Here is a 15,297-nt window from a genome sequence, read left to right as displayed (position 1 = left end):
GATTCATTGGTGGGTAGCTCAATTCCTTGGGGTTCCATTTCATCTTTACCCTAACCTATCGGGCTATACCTCGTAGCAATCTAGAGGTTTCAATCTCATCTCCACTAGAAGCCCCTCAATCCTTATCTCCCCTAGCTTCCACACATTTACGCTTGGGATCCATCCTGAAGATAGGACAGAAGAAAGTTTAGAATCCCCACATCCTAACATAACTAGCACAGTTATAAAGCAAAGAAACCAGTTTAATATTCAAATCCTCAATTAATCATCAAACACTCAATTAACCTCAATCATCAAATCACAACACTTTAATTATCAAACTTCTCTTCTAGAGACTTATTCCCATACATCAACCATCCGAACTTTTGAGTTCTACTTTCAAGTTCCAGGTTCTCTACTCAGAAATATCACCATCGATGGATTTACCGTGATTTTCTGAAACCATCGACTGATTCAAAAAGTTATAGAAGTGCGTCAAGGGATTTTTGCCTCCAGGCTACGAAACAAAACTCAAATTCTTATTAATACCTTAATCTATCCATTTCTACCCTTATCCTAACTTGAATCTATACTCTGATATTAATCCATCATAAAGTCTGTTGAATCTATAACCTGGCTCTGATACCACTTTATCACGCCTCGAACCCGTCAGGTGGGGCTCGGGGTGTGATGAGACCATTCACACGTCTCTGATACCATTCACGCATTGAAATAATTAAACAACCTCAAATAAGATACCAGAGTACTATATACTATACATCTAAAAAGGAGTATCCATTCACGTATATTACATAACCACAAATTCTAAAACATAAAATGTTCTTTTAACTGCTCAATATTACCAAAATTCTAAACCCTACCCCAAAAGCTTTCTAAGTTCGATCACCTGAAGGACCTGAAAAGGATAATAATACGTCGGGGTGAGCCACCTCTCAATAAGGAAGAAATAAGCTATAATAGTGTGTGGCAAAAGGGCTTTTAGTAGATACAAAATATATTCATTAATTAATCAATGACAATTGGCAAGGTGCATATAAACTGTAGTCATTCAAACATAACCAATATTTATAGCGAAAGTTCCCGAGGATTGGGGAGTTTACACACGCATACATGTAGCACCCCTTTGCTCTGATACCATTTGTAACCTTACCCTTTAATCTAGGTGTGGCTACAACTGATACTTATTAGGACACTCACCTTACTTAGTAAGCCCTCAGACGAAGAGTTTTAACATTGTCATAAATATTCATGCAATTTACTTCACATACATACAATATTAATCATTTCATAGAGATGCATGTATACACAACCACAACACATCCACATAGGATACCACACACTTCATTTACACCCACACGGGGCCCATATCCACACAGGATTCACAACCACGCAAGTTACCATTCCACACACACAACTCTATTCATAATAAATCGGTAAAGCAAACTCCTCATTCCACTACCAACGTTTTACCCCCCTTAATATAAATGATTATATAACAACCTACTTATGCCACTGCCAACGTTATATGGTAATTTATATCAGGTACGATATAATGACATCCTCATACTACTACCAACGCTATATCACAATTTACATGAACTACATTACACATCCAATACATTTACAACATTATTCACCACCAGACAATATTTACAACCAGACAAAATCCACAACCAGACAATATTCTCAATCAAGCAGGACCCTCAAACAAGCAGTTTACATAAGCAGACAGTATTCTCAACTGAACAATATTCACAACCAATTAATTATAAAGGGTTATTCTCATGCCACACAGTTTTACCTAAATATATATTATAATCAAAATCATTATTTTAAATTGCCTAAACTGTTAAAAAAAAATCACACTATAAATATACGACTCATATATACTGGAAATTAACCAGTTCAAATTTAAATAAAATTCTGGTATAATTTATTTCTCTTACCTGATCCTCAAAGTTCTGCCTAAAACCAATGAGAAATGGAACCCTGTATTCAACAAATCCTAATTTAATTAGTTCAACCCCAGAATATTTATCATTTAACATTTCCTAGGCCCACACTCCTAATAATTAATTTAATATTAAAAATATCATACTTACCCTAGTTTTGGAGTGGCTCCTAAGAACTCCAAATCACGAATCCGCTCCAATTATCTTGGAGAGAATCGTCCCCAGAACCACGTGGTGGTTTCTGATCTTCGAATCGGGCTGAATCCGGGCCACAATCGAAGAGAGAAAGGGAACGAGTCGTAGCCCTCGAGAGAGAATGAGAAAGGAGATAAAATTTTTTGCAGAAATGGATCCAGGGTCTATTTATAGGCTGGCATTCGTCGACGAGTCTAAAAGGTTCATCGACGAACCAAAAAAGGACACTCGTCAATGAGAACATCGGGTTTGTCGACGAATCGTTTAAAAACCTAAACTTTCCCTACTCTCGAGATCTCCTCATCGACGAGCACAGGGCTTTCGTCGACGAGGCCCAACTGTGTTGCCCCTTTGAATTTTTTTTCTTTTCCTTTATTTATTTTCCCTTTTTATTTTTATTTTTTATTTTCTAGGTTCGAGTTGTTACATATAATGCACAAAAAGAAACTCCGAATATTTGTTATCTTTTTCTTTGAATGAGATCTCAATTTCAGTGATGATTTCATTAAAACTCACCATATCAATAACGATAATCTAAGAGCTTATTTTCAATATAGCAGGTTGTCCAATTGATTTGCAAAATGGAAATGGAACGATTTCATGTCCTTTTTACCTATTTTAGGCTTATAATGGCTTATAATCCCCAAAAAGACTACCACATGCTTGTTGCATTTTGCATCTCCAATCTACTTCTGTGCCTATCTTCTTAATAAAATGACCTTTATAACCTTTCAAAATACTCACGTGCGCACACACACATTTTTAATATTATTAACTCATGATAATTCATTATTATTCCTTGTCAAAATAATTTGAGCTTAGTCTTTGACATGGCCATGAATTCAATCTAGAACTCAAGCTAGCATTCAATCCCTCTCAGACATTCAAATGGAAAAAAAAGAAAAAGAAAAAGAAAGAAGATATCTCATTAAATTCTTGAAACTTAAAGCAAAAAATACATATGCAAGAACTATGTCTCGTGATTTCCGAGACTTATTCAAATCAACCGTAGGACAATGATCACAACAAATAGGGAAATGAGCAATCCACTTGACAATGCCACTAGCTTATATCATTGAGATATAACTAGCCAAAAATAGAAATCTTTCGCTTAATTAGGTGCAAACAAAGCCAGACGGCGCAGTCCTCTCACAAGCATTGAGAAGCAAACTAAGTGAAACTGGGATATTAAGATTAATGCCTAACAAATTGACCCTAATAGCAGTGCACAAACAAACTGCAGCCTCAAGATCGGCCAAGCCGGAAATCAAGCTGCAACATGGAGTAGTGGGTGGAGTGCCAAGGACAACTCCAAGCAATCCATTAAGCAAATTTGCACACACACCCAGTTTCAAGATATCTCTAGGGCAAGTTAGGGTTTGCCCTGCCGGAACACCCGGAGGGGTGCAAGTACTATCGCAGTATTGCCCGGAAACTAGGGCAAAAAAGAGAAGGTTCACTGCAAGGAAAAGGGTAGTTGAGAAAGAGGTTTTGGAACCCATATCTTAAAAATGGATTGAATGTTGTAGATGGAGGAGATCACGGGAAGGAGTTAATGAATCTGTGATGTATTGATGAGTTAGTACTGCTGGCGGGGTTGAGGTTTTATAGGGCGCCATGGCTGGGGGTTTGTTAAAGAGAAATAGTAAAGTAAAGCTGCGTGCAATGATTTTGGATTTTTAAATGAGAATTTATTGACTAAGTGTTCCCAAATTTCTGGCTGGCAATATATATATATATATATATGAACATGCAGATGCATGATCTGGTAGTTGCAGCATAGCTTGCACTGTGTTTGGCCGCACGATTGGGGCAATCAGCAGGCATTGGATTTAAATATGTATGAACTTAGTGAATTTCCTTCCAACCATGAATCAGTGCATAGAGAATTCTGAGTGACAGAGCATAGAATCATCATCATGTCATATATAATTCGTTAATTAATATTAGTTAACTGATTATGTTCTGCACTAAATTAATTTTTTTGGCACGATTTGCAAAAGTCATATGAATAGATCGATTTGGACTTGGTGGTAGTATGCATATTCTTCGAATCATGATTGATGATTAAATTGCAGAATACGTATAACTACAAAGCAAGCTGGAAGTGGAAAATCGATTAGACTTACTTTATTTTATTTTATTTTATTTTGGTTCAAGAGTAGTTAGTTAATTATAAGCCTGCCTGCATTTGTGTGGCCACCATCGGAATATGTCTACTGGTCCATAAGTACAAATATTTTTACTTATGTTTGAAAAGACATTAGATTGAAGTTGTATTAAATTTAAATAAAATATAGTATAAAATTGTACTAAAATTTATCTAAATCCTCCAAAATCCAAATTGAGGGTCCAAAATCCATGTTCCCAAATATTATCTTGTCTTATGTTTTGAAAAGTCTTAAATTTTAAGTTGTATTAGATTTGGATAAGATGTAATATAAAATTGTATTGAAAATTGTCCAAATCTACTCAAATCCAAATTCAAGGTCTGAAATCCATGCTCCCAAATACTACTTTATGTGCTTGGGAGTTTGGATGCCTTCACGTTTAAGATTTAAATTTGTATGTATTTGAAAAAAAAAAAATGCAAGCAACTCTTGACATTCGATTTTTGAAACAATTATATTCTTGAAAAATTTTCTTTTTGCAAAATATAAGGGGAGGTATGTGTGTTTTAGTAAACTTTAAGAGTGATCTATGAAATTTTAAAAAGTCAAAGGAGGTTCTTATGATTTTTGAAACCTTTGAAGCGGTCCTTAATTTTTTTTATCAAATCTTAGGGTAGGTTTATGTCTTTTATCCTAAAAAAAAAATTATATTAAATTTTATCTGGATTTATAAAAATTTAAAATTTAAAACATGAAATTTATGCCTTTAAAAAAAAAAAAATGCTCGAGGCATTTATATACATATGCCAAGTTGAGTAAAATTTTTTATATGCCCATTCAATTTTTTGGTGAGGTTTATGTTAAGATAAATCTAAAAATACTTAAAATGAATGTTTCCTTGTTTAAAACTCATTAAAAATTATATAATGCCATATTTAAGCTCATCTACTTTATTATTTAAACTTTTTCTAGATAATTTCAACCCATTTTCTTAATTGAATGGTACAAATTTTATTCAAATACCCGAGGTGTGTACAAGGTTAAAGGAAGAAATATTTTTTTTATCAAACGAACCCGCCCAAAAAAAAAATTGGGAGTCATTTATGTTCAGGGAGGAACCCATTTGAACAAAATGTTGGGACTCATAAGAGAAGAGAGAGAAATGAGAAAAAAAAATTAACCAATCTTTGGAGGGACTAGGATTTGGATTTGTATTAAATTTAGATAAAATGTAATGTAAAATTATATTAAAATTTATTTAAATCTATCCAAATTTAAATTTAAAGTTTAAAATTCATACTCTCAAACGCCCGTAAAGGAAAAAGGAGAACTTTCTATCCCTTTGATCAGCTTTAGGATGTCAAGAGTTAACATGGACAAAACTAGGTGCTGATAAAGATCATTAATTTATGTTATTGTAATTTTACTTGTAGATACCCAATTTTAATCAGACCCCCTTTCTTTAAATAACATTTTTATTCATTTTATTTTATTTTTTGTATAAATACATGAAATATTAGAATACATGGAAATACATCAAAATATATAGGGAAACACAAAAATACACAAAATACAAGGGGAAAATAAAAAATAAATAAATAAATTTCATTAGTTGTAGAGAATATTTCAGGCATCTCCGTGGATACCTACATCCAAAATCAGAAGGAAATCAGACAACAAAAGGAAGAAAATTTGAATAATTTTATGCATTAATTGAAAAATCTACAAGATCAAGGAATTAATTGAAAAATCTGCATTAATTGAAAAATCTACTAGATTGATGAATTAAATGAAAGATATGCATTATTTGAAAAATCTGTAAGATTGAGGAATTAATTTGTTTCCTATAATGAATGAAATCCAAAACTTATAAATAGGGGCATCCACACGCAAGAAGAGGGGGCAAGGAAAGCAAGCCCATTAGAGGAGAAAGAAAAGATGGTAGGGTTTAGAATAAAATTTGGTAGAGAGGAGGGAGAGAGAGAGAGAGAGAGAGAGAGAGAGAGAGAGAGAGAGAGAGAGAGAGGCACGATTACCTAGCCCAAAAAAATAAAAATAAAGAGGAGCAGAAAAAGAAAAGGGAAAAGGGGAGAAGGGACTAGCTGCGTTGTAGCCGAGCAACCATGGTCGCACCCTCCATTCTCCACCTACGTACCTCGCCTTTGCACTGTGAGCTCTCTCTCTCTCTCTCTCTCTCTCTCTCTCTCTCTCTCATGCCTCTACTTGCGAGCCGCTCCCTGACCCTAACCCGCACAACCACCATTACCTCTCCCATATCGCCGCTATGACCTCCTCCATCCTAGAGCTCCGTGCTTCTCAAGCTCCATAGCCGATCATCACTGTCACCATATGGACAACCTTCGCTGTCACACTACCTCCCTTCTCGATGCTAAATGTCCATGCTGTTGACATTGCTTTAAAGGACCAAGTTAGGTCTCGGCTCGTTGGAGCTAGACCTAAAGAAATTTTGGCCAAATTTTTCAACCACGTTCCAATGAGTCTCCACCAATGGGCCTCTTATCCAACACCTTTGTTAGTCGTCCCAGTTGGAAATATATAGTCTAGAGGGGGGGTGAATATACTTTTTTCGCGGAATACGTATTTTTCTACAAAATAAAAACTCTTGACAAGATACAAGAAATTATATTGCAATATAAATATAATCATGCACAAGATATAAAATAAAGAGTGTAAGGGAGAGAAAGAACAACACAGGTATTTTTACGTGGGTCGACACCAAGCCTACGTCCACCCCTTAGCACCAAGTCAAGGATTCCATAATCCACTAAGGATACTCCTTCACGAGTAGAGAAGCCTTACAACTCGAGAACAAATTCCTACACTCGGGAACAAATCCTTATAGCACTCACCAAGAGCCTTTGCCTCGGTTCACAAAAAACCTTACAAGAGATGGGAAATACAAATTAATGCTCCTTTATGAGCAAATATGAAATACAACCAAATCCTTACTCTATTCTCTCAAGGAATGAATCTTACAAGATAAGTGAGCAAGAGAGGATTGAGCACTTGTGAAGTATAACTAAAATGCAAAATGCAAAGTGCTTAAGTTTTGGATAAAATGATATTTTTCACAAATATGATTAACAATGCTCAAAAACCATGTTAATACAAGTCTAATAGCTTGTATTTATAGCTCAAGAGCCAAAGGAGACGTTAACTAGCCGTTGGGGGAAGAAAAGATATTTTATTTGGTAAACTAGTCATTTTCCGCCCGTTAGCGTCGTTCTGCCCGTTGGACTCGTCGACTAGTCCCCTGCACTCATCGACTAGTCACACACTGCCACTTGTCGACGAATCCCCTGTGTTCATTGACGATTTCCCTGAATTAGAAAAACTCATCAACATGAAAGTTGTGGAATTTTATCTTAGCTTTTCAAGGACACCAAGTTTGTCCTTTTTGGACTTTTCTAGAAAAATTTATGCCCCAAATACAAAAAGGTGTTTAGGACTCAAGGCTGCACTACGTTACTGACGATTGCTTTGTTTTTCCTTATCAAAGAGCCTTTTAATGACTTAAAACATTCTTGAACAAAAGTATATGAAATATATTAAGTCTAATGAAGATTAAAACTTGTCCAAGTGAGTTTTCCATGAATATAAGATATCTTGTTTTATGAAAACATATTTGAAAACTCGTTTCGATATCTTATATGCTTAGTATGTCCTTTATTGAAAATATACTTTACTTTCTTTACACCCTTAGGATATAAGACTCATTTTGACACATTTAGGATCAAGTATGAAATTTTTTGTAAAACCAAGATGTTAAAAACTTGTCCCATTGAAAACCATGTTTGAGTTTAGGATTCATTTAACAAATTCTTTAAGTTTAACTTTGAAAACCATGAAAGGTGAGTTTGTGTTTATGACTTTAGTGCAATCCTATAAACTCATGTATCCTAGTATGCATGTGCATTGCTCAACTCTTACTCAGAAATCATGCAGAAGCAAAACGCAAGAGTTACAAACTGAATCTACCACTCACATAACCCTTATTACAAATAATTCAACAATTATAAAATTCGGTTGTGCTTGGGTCCTTCCGGGTATGTGTCCAATTGATTTTTCCTTCTTGATGCCTACTTAGTCCGATCTTTACCTCTCACTCGGTACTTCAAGCATTTGCCACTTGTACCTCTACTAACCATAACTGCAAAGATAGGAAAAACACTAGGAACACACAAATAGGTTAATATCATCAAAAACACATTAAATATGATATTGTAGCCAACAAGGCTAATATGCTCCCCTTTTTTGATGATGTCTAACCTATTACTAATTTACTTAATCTTTGCATTTGAATTTGACTTACCATAACTTATTCTGCAAAGATAAGCTAACCTAAAACCACTTATGAGTTGTTATCATCAAAACAATGCAATCAAACTCACATAGCCTCTAAGGCTAACATCCTCCCCCTTTTTGATGATGACAAACCATTGATGTTCTCTTAAAGGGTATATATTAAAACTCCCCCCCCCCCCCCCTCAAACTATGCATATTGTTAAATGATTATAACGTTTCTCCCCTTTACTATATACATATAAGGCACAATAAAAGCATTTCATATTCATGGAGCTTTAACATGCAATTCATAAGATAGAAAGTTCATGTAAGATAAGACAAGTAATAAGCAAGTTGAACTTTTCATGCAACCATATGCATTTCACTTCTCCCCCTCATCCTCACATAACACCACACGTCATTCTTTTAACAAAGAGGACACCAAATATCTTCTCCCCCTTTGATCATCATCAAAAAGAGAGGTACAATATATTTAACTAAAATTTCTCTCCCTTAAATATGATTCCATGGAGGTGAGGCAAGTGTGTACTAAACACATATGCCCAAAAAAATTGGTGCCAAACCATAACATTGGAAATGCCAAGAATGGCTTCCTTCAAAACTTATTAATGATGATCATTAAAAAAATATCATATGATGTTGGATCAAACATTCAATGCAATTTTTCAAAATGTTCTTATGATTAGCTTTCACTAAAGCTTAAATGCACAAATAGGATATGATATACAATGCTTAGCATATATCATCAAAACAAATCATAGCATGTTTTTGAATAATAATTCAAAACCTTAGTAATTCACAAGAGAAAAATAAGGTTTTTCCATTTAACAAGCTTGGAGCATATGCTATTTCATCCCATAAAACAATAGTTAGTATTTTAAAAAGAAATAAACCAATCAATAAATATATATATAAAATTTGAAACATCACATTGGTTTTATAATTCTAACTAGGCATCGAACTTTTTTAGGTCCTCTTTGTCATTTAGGACAAAGAACTTGCATCCAAAAACATGGAAGTAAGATTATTCGGTTTTCTTCCTTTCCAAAGTTCATATGGAGTCTTTTATAGGCTGCTCCTTAAATGAGATTCTATTCATTACATAACACGCGGTGTTCACCGCTTCAGTCCAAAAATATTTAAACAGGTTATGCTCATTCAGCATGGTCCTAGCCATCTCCTAAAGTGACCTATTTTTCCTCTCAACAACTCCATTTTTTTGAGGTGTACGTGGTGCTGAGAAGTTGTGGGATATTCCATGTTCAGTACAATAATTCTCAACATCTTTATTTTTGAATTCTCTCCCTCAGGTCACTTCTAATGTTTTGAATGCCATACCCCTTTTCATTTGGAAGCTTCTTGCATAAGTTAATCAACTTCTTACACGCTTCATCTTTGGAGGATAAGAAAAGTACCCAGGTAAACATGGAGTAGTCATCAACTATGACAAACTAGTAGGGTCTTTTCTATAAAGCGCCCACTCATTATAAAACTAATATTAAGTTGTATGTAGTGTGTTCATAAATCCAAGAACAATCCATTTCACAAGATAATTCAATTAAAGGACTAGACATGATGTTCAAGGTACCTAGAAAAGTCTTTGCACTCAAAAACAAAAACAATAGAAAATATGAGTCCATAGGGCAGATGAATTTTATCCTTTTTCTTAAAGATGAGGCTTAAGCAGTTGTTTTTTGTCCCACATTGGTAGAATAGTTCCACATTAGTATAAAAAGTTGTTTTAAATTTTTTGTATTATTTGTCCCACATTGGAGAGAAGTGTTTTTTGGACTTGAGGTTGAAGCTATGTAAAGAGGTGAACTCTTCATTTGTAAAACACACCCCAAAGTTGTACTTTGTCAAGAAGTAGTGGATTGATCGTCGGCACCCGAGGATGTAGGTAATTCTATACCGAACCTAGTTAATTTATTGTCTTGTTCTTTTTACTGTTTTATTATTAGTTTTTTCACTGCTTTAGTTTCTTATATATTCAATAGAAATAGTTGTAGTATTGGTGTTTGACACAAGTGGGGTGCCCGACACAACAATTGGTGCCCTTCAACTTCAACATCATCATCGAAGATGCTAGCTAATGCTCGGTTTGAGGTGGAGAAATTTGATGGTACCAATAATTTTGGTATGTGTCAATGTGAGGTGATGGACATTTTGGATCAGCAAGAACTAGATATTGCTTTGGATGATAAACCAGTAGATATGGGTGACAGAGATTGGGAAAAGATCAATCATCAGACATGTGGTATGATTCGTCTGTGTCTCGCTAAAAATCAAAAATATTGTGTTATGAGGGAGACATTTGCAAAGAAATTCTGGAAGACATTGGAAGATACATTTATGACCAAGAATCTGGAAAATCAGCTCTATTTGAAAAAGAAAATGTTTCGCTTCCAATATCAACCAGGTATTTTGATTAATGACCATATAAATGCTTTCAATAAAATTTTGGCTGATTTGTTAAATTTGGATGAAAAGGTGAAAGATGAGGATGAAGCCATATTGTTACTGAATTTTCTTCTTGATGAGTATCAACATTTGACCACCACTTTATTGTATGGGAAACATAAAGTTACTTATAATGTTGTTTGTATTGCATTGATTAGTATTGAATGCGGAAAGAATGATCAGAGAGTTCATAAGGAAACAGTAGAAGCACTAACAATAAGGGGACGTTCTTAGAGTCATATGCCTAGAAGGAATAGTAAATCTCATTGGAGGAGTAAGTCTCGTGGGAGACCTACAAAAAATGAATACGCCTTTTGTCATGAGAGAGGGCATCGGAAAAAAGATTGCCCTAAATTACAGCAGAAGAATAAGGGCAAAGCACATTCTAATGCCAATATAAGCAATGATGATGGAAGTGAGTCAGATTTTTCTCTTGTTGGAACATCTTCGTCACATTATTTTGGTGAGTGGATTTTGGATTCTGGTTGTTCCTATCACATGTGTCCCAATAGAAAATGGTTTTTTTAATTTTGAAGAATTAGATGATGGGGTTGTTTTTATGGGAAATGATAATACTTGTAAAACAATTGGAATATAATCAATACAGTTGAAATGTCAAGATGGAACTATCAAGACCTTGACTGATGTTAGGTATGTTCCAAGCCTAATGAAGAATCTGATTTCATTGGGTGCCTTAGAATCTAAAGGGTTCACTATCACTTTGAAAGATGGAACCTTAAAGATTAAATCAGGTGCGCTAGTGGTGATAAAAGGAATAAGGAAAAATAACGTGTATTATTTACAAGGTAGTACATTTATTGGCTCAGAAGCTATTGTTTCTAAGAAAGATGCAAGTTCAGATACAACCAGGTTATGGCATATGCGATTAGCACATGCAGGAGAAAAATCTTTGCAATAATTAGCTAAGCGAGGTTTGTTAAAGGATGCAAAGGTGTGCAAACATAAATTTTGTGAGCATTGCATTATGGGAAAACGAACTAGAGTGAAATTTGACACTACAATCCACCAGACTGAAGGTATTTTAGACTACATCCATACAGATGTATGGGGACCCACAAAAACGGCTTCATTGGGTGGTATGCATTATTTTGTCACTTTTTTTGATGATTTTTCCAGAAGAGTTTAGGTGTATTCTATGAAGTATAAAAATAAAGTGTGTGATATTTTCCTTAAGTGGAAAAAATTAATTGAAACTCAAACTAGTAGAAAGATTAAACGGCTCAGATCAGATAATGGTGGTGAATACACGAGTGACCGTTTATGAAGGTATGTCAGGATGAAGGTATTGTTTGACACTTCACAGTTTGAGATACACCATAGCAGAATGGGGTGGCAAAGCGCATGAATCGGACTTTGCTGGAAAAAGTTCGATGTATGTTGTCTAATGTTGGGTTATACAAAAGGTTTTAGGCTGAGACTGTTAGATATGCGTGTCATCTCATCAATTGTCTACCATCATCTACAATAAAAGGAAAAACAACCTATGAGGTATGGTCTGGAATGCCTGCTAGTGATTATGATTCTTTAAATGTATTTGGTACTATGACTTATTATCATATTAAAGAATCTAAGTTGGATCTAAGAGCCAAAAAAGCAATATTCTTGGGAATAAGTGCAAGAGTCAAAGGATACCGTCCTTGGTGTCTAGAGACAAAAAAAAAAATGATTTTAAGTAGGGATGTGACTTTTGATGAACTTGTGATGATGAAGGAAACAATACACAAGGAGTCATGAGTTGAAGAGAAGACCAGTGGTACTCAACAACAAGTGGAGGTTGAGACAATTTTGGGAAACCCAGGGAGAAATGAGACTACATAAGGTAACTCTCTAGTTACGGTGGGGAATAGTGTACAAGAAAAGGATATTTCAATTTGAGAATCTTCATAGCAACAAGAATCAATTATTTCTTAGAGGCCAAGACGAGAAGTTCAAAAACCTGCTCGATATACTAATATGGTGGCCTACGCACTTCCAGTTGTGGATGATAATGTTCCCTACACTTTCAAAAAAGCAATAAGGAACTCTAAACTAGACAAGTGGAAAAGAGCGATGGATGAAGAAAAGCAGTCTCTTCATTAGAATCAGACTTAGGAGCTAGCCCAGCTGCCCAAAGGTAAGAAAGAAATTGGTTGCAAATGGGTTTATGTAAAGAAAGAAAGATTTCCAGAGGCAAATAATGTTCACTTCAAAGCTAGATTGGTAGCTAAGGGCTACGCATAAAAGGAAGGCATTAATTATAATGAGGTATTTTCTCTAGTTGTTAAACATTATTCCATTCGAATTTTGTTGGTTTTGGTAGCACAATTTGATCTTGAACTAGTTAAGCTCGATGTAAAAACTGCATTTTTGCATGGTGATTTGGAAGAGGAAATTTATATGACTCGGCCAGATGGATTTTAGGTTGCTGGAAAAGAAAATTGGGTATGTAAATTGGGTAAATCGTTGTATGGTTTAAAACAGTCTCCAAGACAACGGTATAAATGATTTCATCAGTTTATGATGGGTTAGAAGTACATCAAAAATAACATGATTATTGTGTTTATTATTTTCACAGACTACAAAATGGATCTTTTATATATTTACTCTTGTATGTTAATGATATGTTGATAGCTTCAAAGAATAAGGAAAAAATCAATAAGTTGAAAAGTCAGTTAAATCAAGAGTTTGAGATGAAAGATCTTGGTGAAGCAAATAAGATACTTGGCATGGAGATTCGAAGAGGCAGAATGAGAGGAAGAGTTAGTTTGTCTCAGAAACAATATTTGAAGAAGGTAGTACAGAGTTTTGGCATGTCTGAGCAGTCAAAACCAGTAAGCACTCCTCTTGCTCCACATTTCAAACTTAGTGCGGCTTTATCTCCTAAATCAAATAAGGAACGTAAGTATATGTCACAGGTTCCTTATGCAAGTGTTGTTGGTAGTCTGATGTATGTAATGGTTTATACTAGACCTGATATTTCTCAAGCTGTTAATATGGTGACCAGGTATATGCATGATCCAGGTAAAGGACATTAGCAAGCTGTGAAATGGATTTTGAGATATATTATGAATACGATTGATGTTGGTATAGTATTTGAGAAAAATAAAACTATTGATCAACGTGTTGTTAGATATGTGGATTTTGATTTTGTAGGTGATTTAGATAAACGTCAATCAACTATTGGATATGTTTTTACATTTGCTAATGGTCTAGTGAGTTGGAGTTCTACCTTACAGTCTACCATTACCTTATCTACAACAGAAGCAGAGTATATGGCAGCTTCAGAGGCTGTTAAGGAAGCTATTTGGTTACAGGGTTTACTTGAAAATTTAGGAGTTGTTCAGAAACACATTGTTGTATTCTGTGATAGCCAGGGTGCTATTCATTTGGCAAAGAACCAAGTCTACCATGTACGAACGAAGCACATCGACATTTGGTTTCATTTTATACGGGATATTATGGACGGAGGTAAGATACTTCTTCAAAAGATTGCTACAACTAAAAATCCCACAGATATGTTGACCAAGATTGTGACAACAATCAAGTTCAAACATTGTTTGGACTTAATCAATATCCTGCAAGTCTGAATATTTTTTGAAGGTGCCGATGATGTGGAACTCCGAAAAATGTTGGTGACTGAAAAATTTGTTGAATTTATTGTCAAGGTGGAGATTTGTTATTTTTTGTCCCACATTGGTAGAATAGTTCCACATTAGTATAAAAAGTTGTTTTGAATTTTTTGTATTATTTGTCCCACATTGGAGAGAAGTGTTTTTTGGACTTGAGGTTGAAGCTATATAAAGAGCTCAACTCTTCATTTGTAAAACACACCTCAAAGTTGTACTTTGTTAAGAAGTAGTGGATTGATCGTCAGTGCCTAAGGACGTAGATAATTCTATACCGAACCTCATTAATTTCTTGTCTTGTCTTTTAACTGTTTTATTATTAGTTTTTTCATTACTTTAATTTCTTATATATTCAATGGCAATAGTTGTAGTATTAGTGTTTGACACAAGTGGGGTGCTCAGCACAACATAAGCTCCCATGTATATTTGCATACACTATTACTTAAATTTTTAGTTCAAGGATGATGTTCATTTAAGATCATTTATCCTATATTTATCCTTCATAAGAATTCAAAATGCAACAAATATTAATCATTTATATCACAATCATGACATATTGCATTTCAAAAAGCATACGATAGCCAATCAAGGCTATACTTCAAACATTATGCAATAAGGGTTCAAAAT

The 15,297-nt window shown here is 34.6% G+C and overlaps 1 protein-coding gene across 1 annotated transcript; it reads right to left on the bottom strand.

The window, feature by feature from the left end:
• Positions 1–3,262: 3,262 nt before the first annotated feature.
• Positions 3,263–3,649, bottom strand: LOC131159954 (14 kDa proline-rich protein DC2.15-like). The gene has a single exon (XM_058115199.1). It carries the CDS (start codon positions 3,647–3,649, stop codon positions 3,263–3,265), a length of 387 nt encoding a protein of 128 aa, XP_057971182.1.
• Between the last annotated feature and the right edge of the window lie 11,648 nt (positions 3,650–15,297).

The sequence above is a fragment of the Malania oleifera genome, chromosome 7 (assembly GCF_029873635.1).
Source record: "Malania oleifera isolate guangnan ecotype guangnan chromosome 7, ASM2987363v1, whole genome shotgun sequence".
Classification (NCBI taxonomy): Eukaryota; Viridiplantae; Streptophyta; class Magnoliopsida; order Santalales; family Ximeniaceae; genus Malania; species Malania oleifera.
Note: the sequence above shows the minus strand (reverse complement) of the source record. Positions and strands in the feature narration are given on the sequence as shown.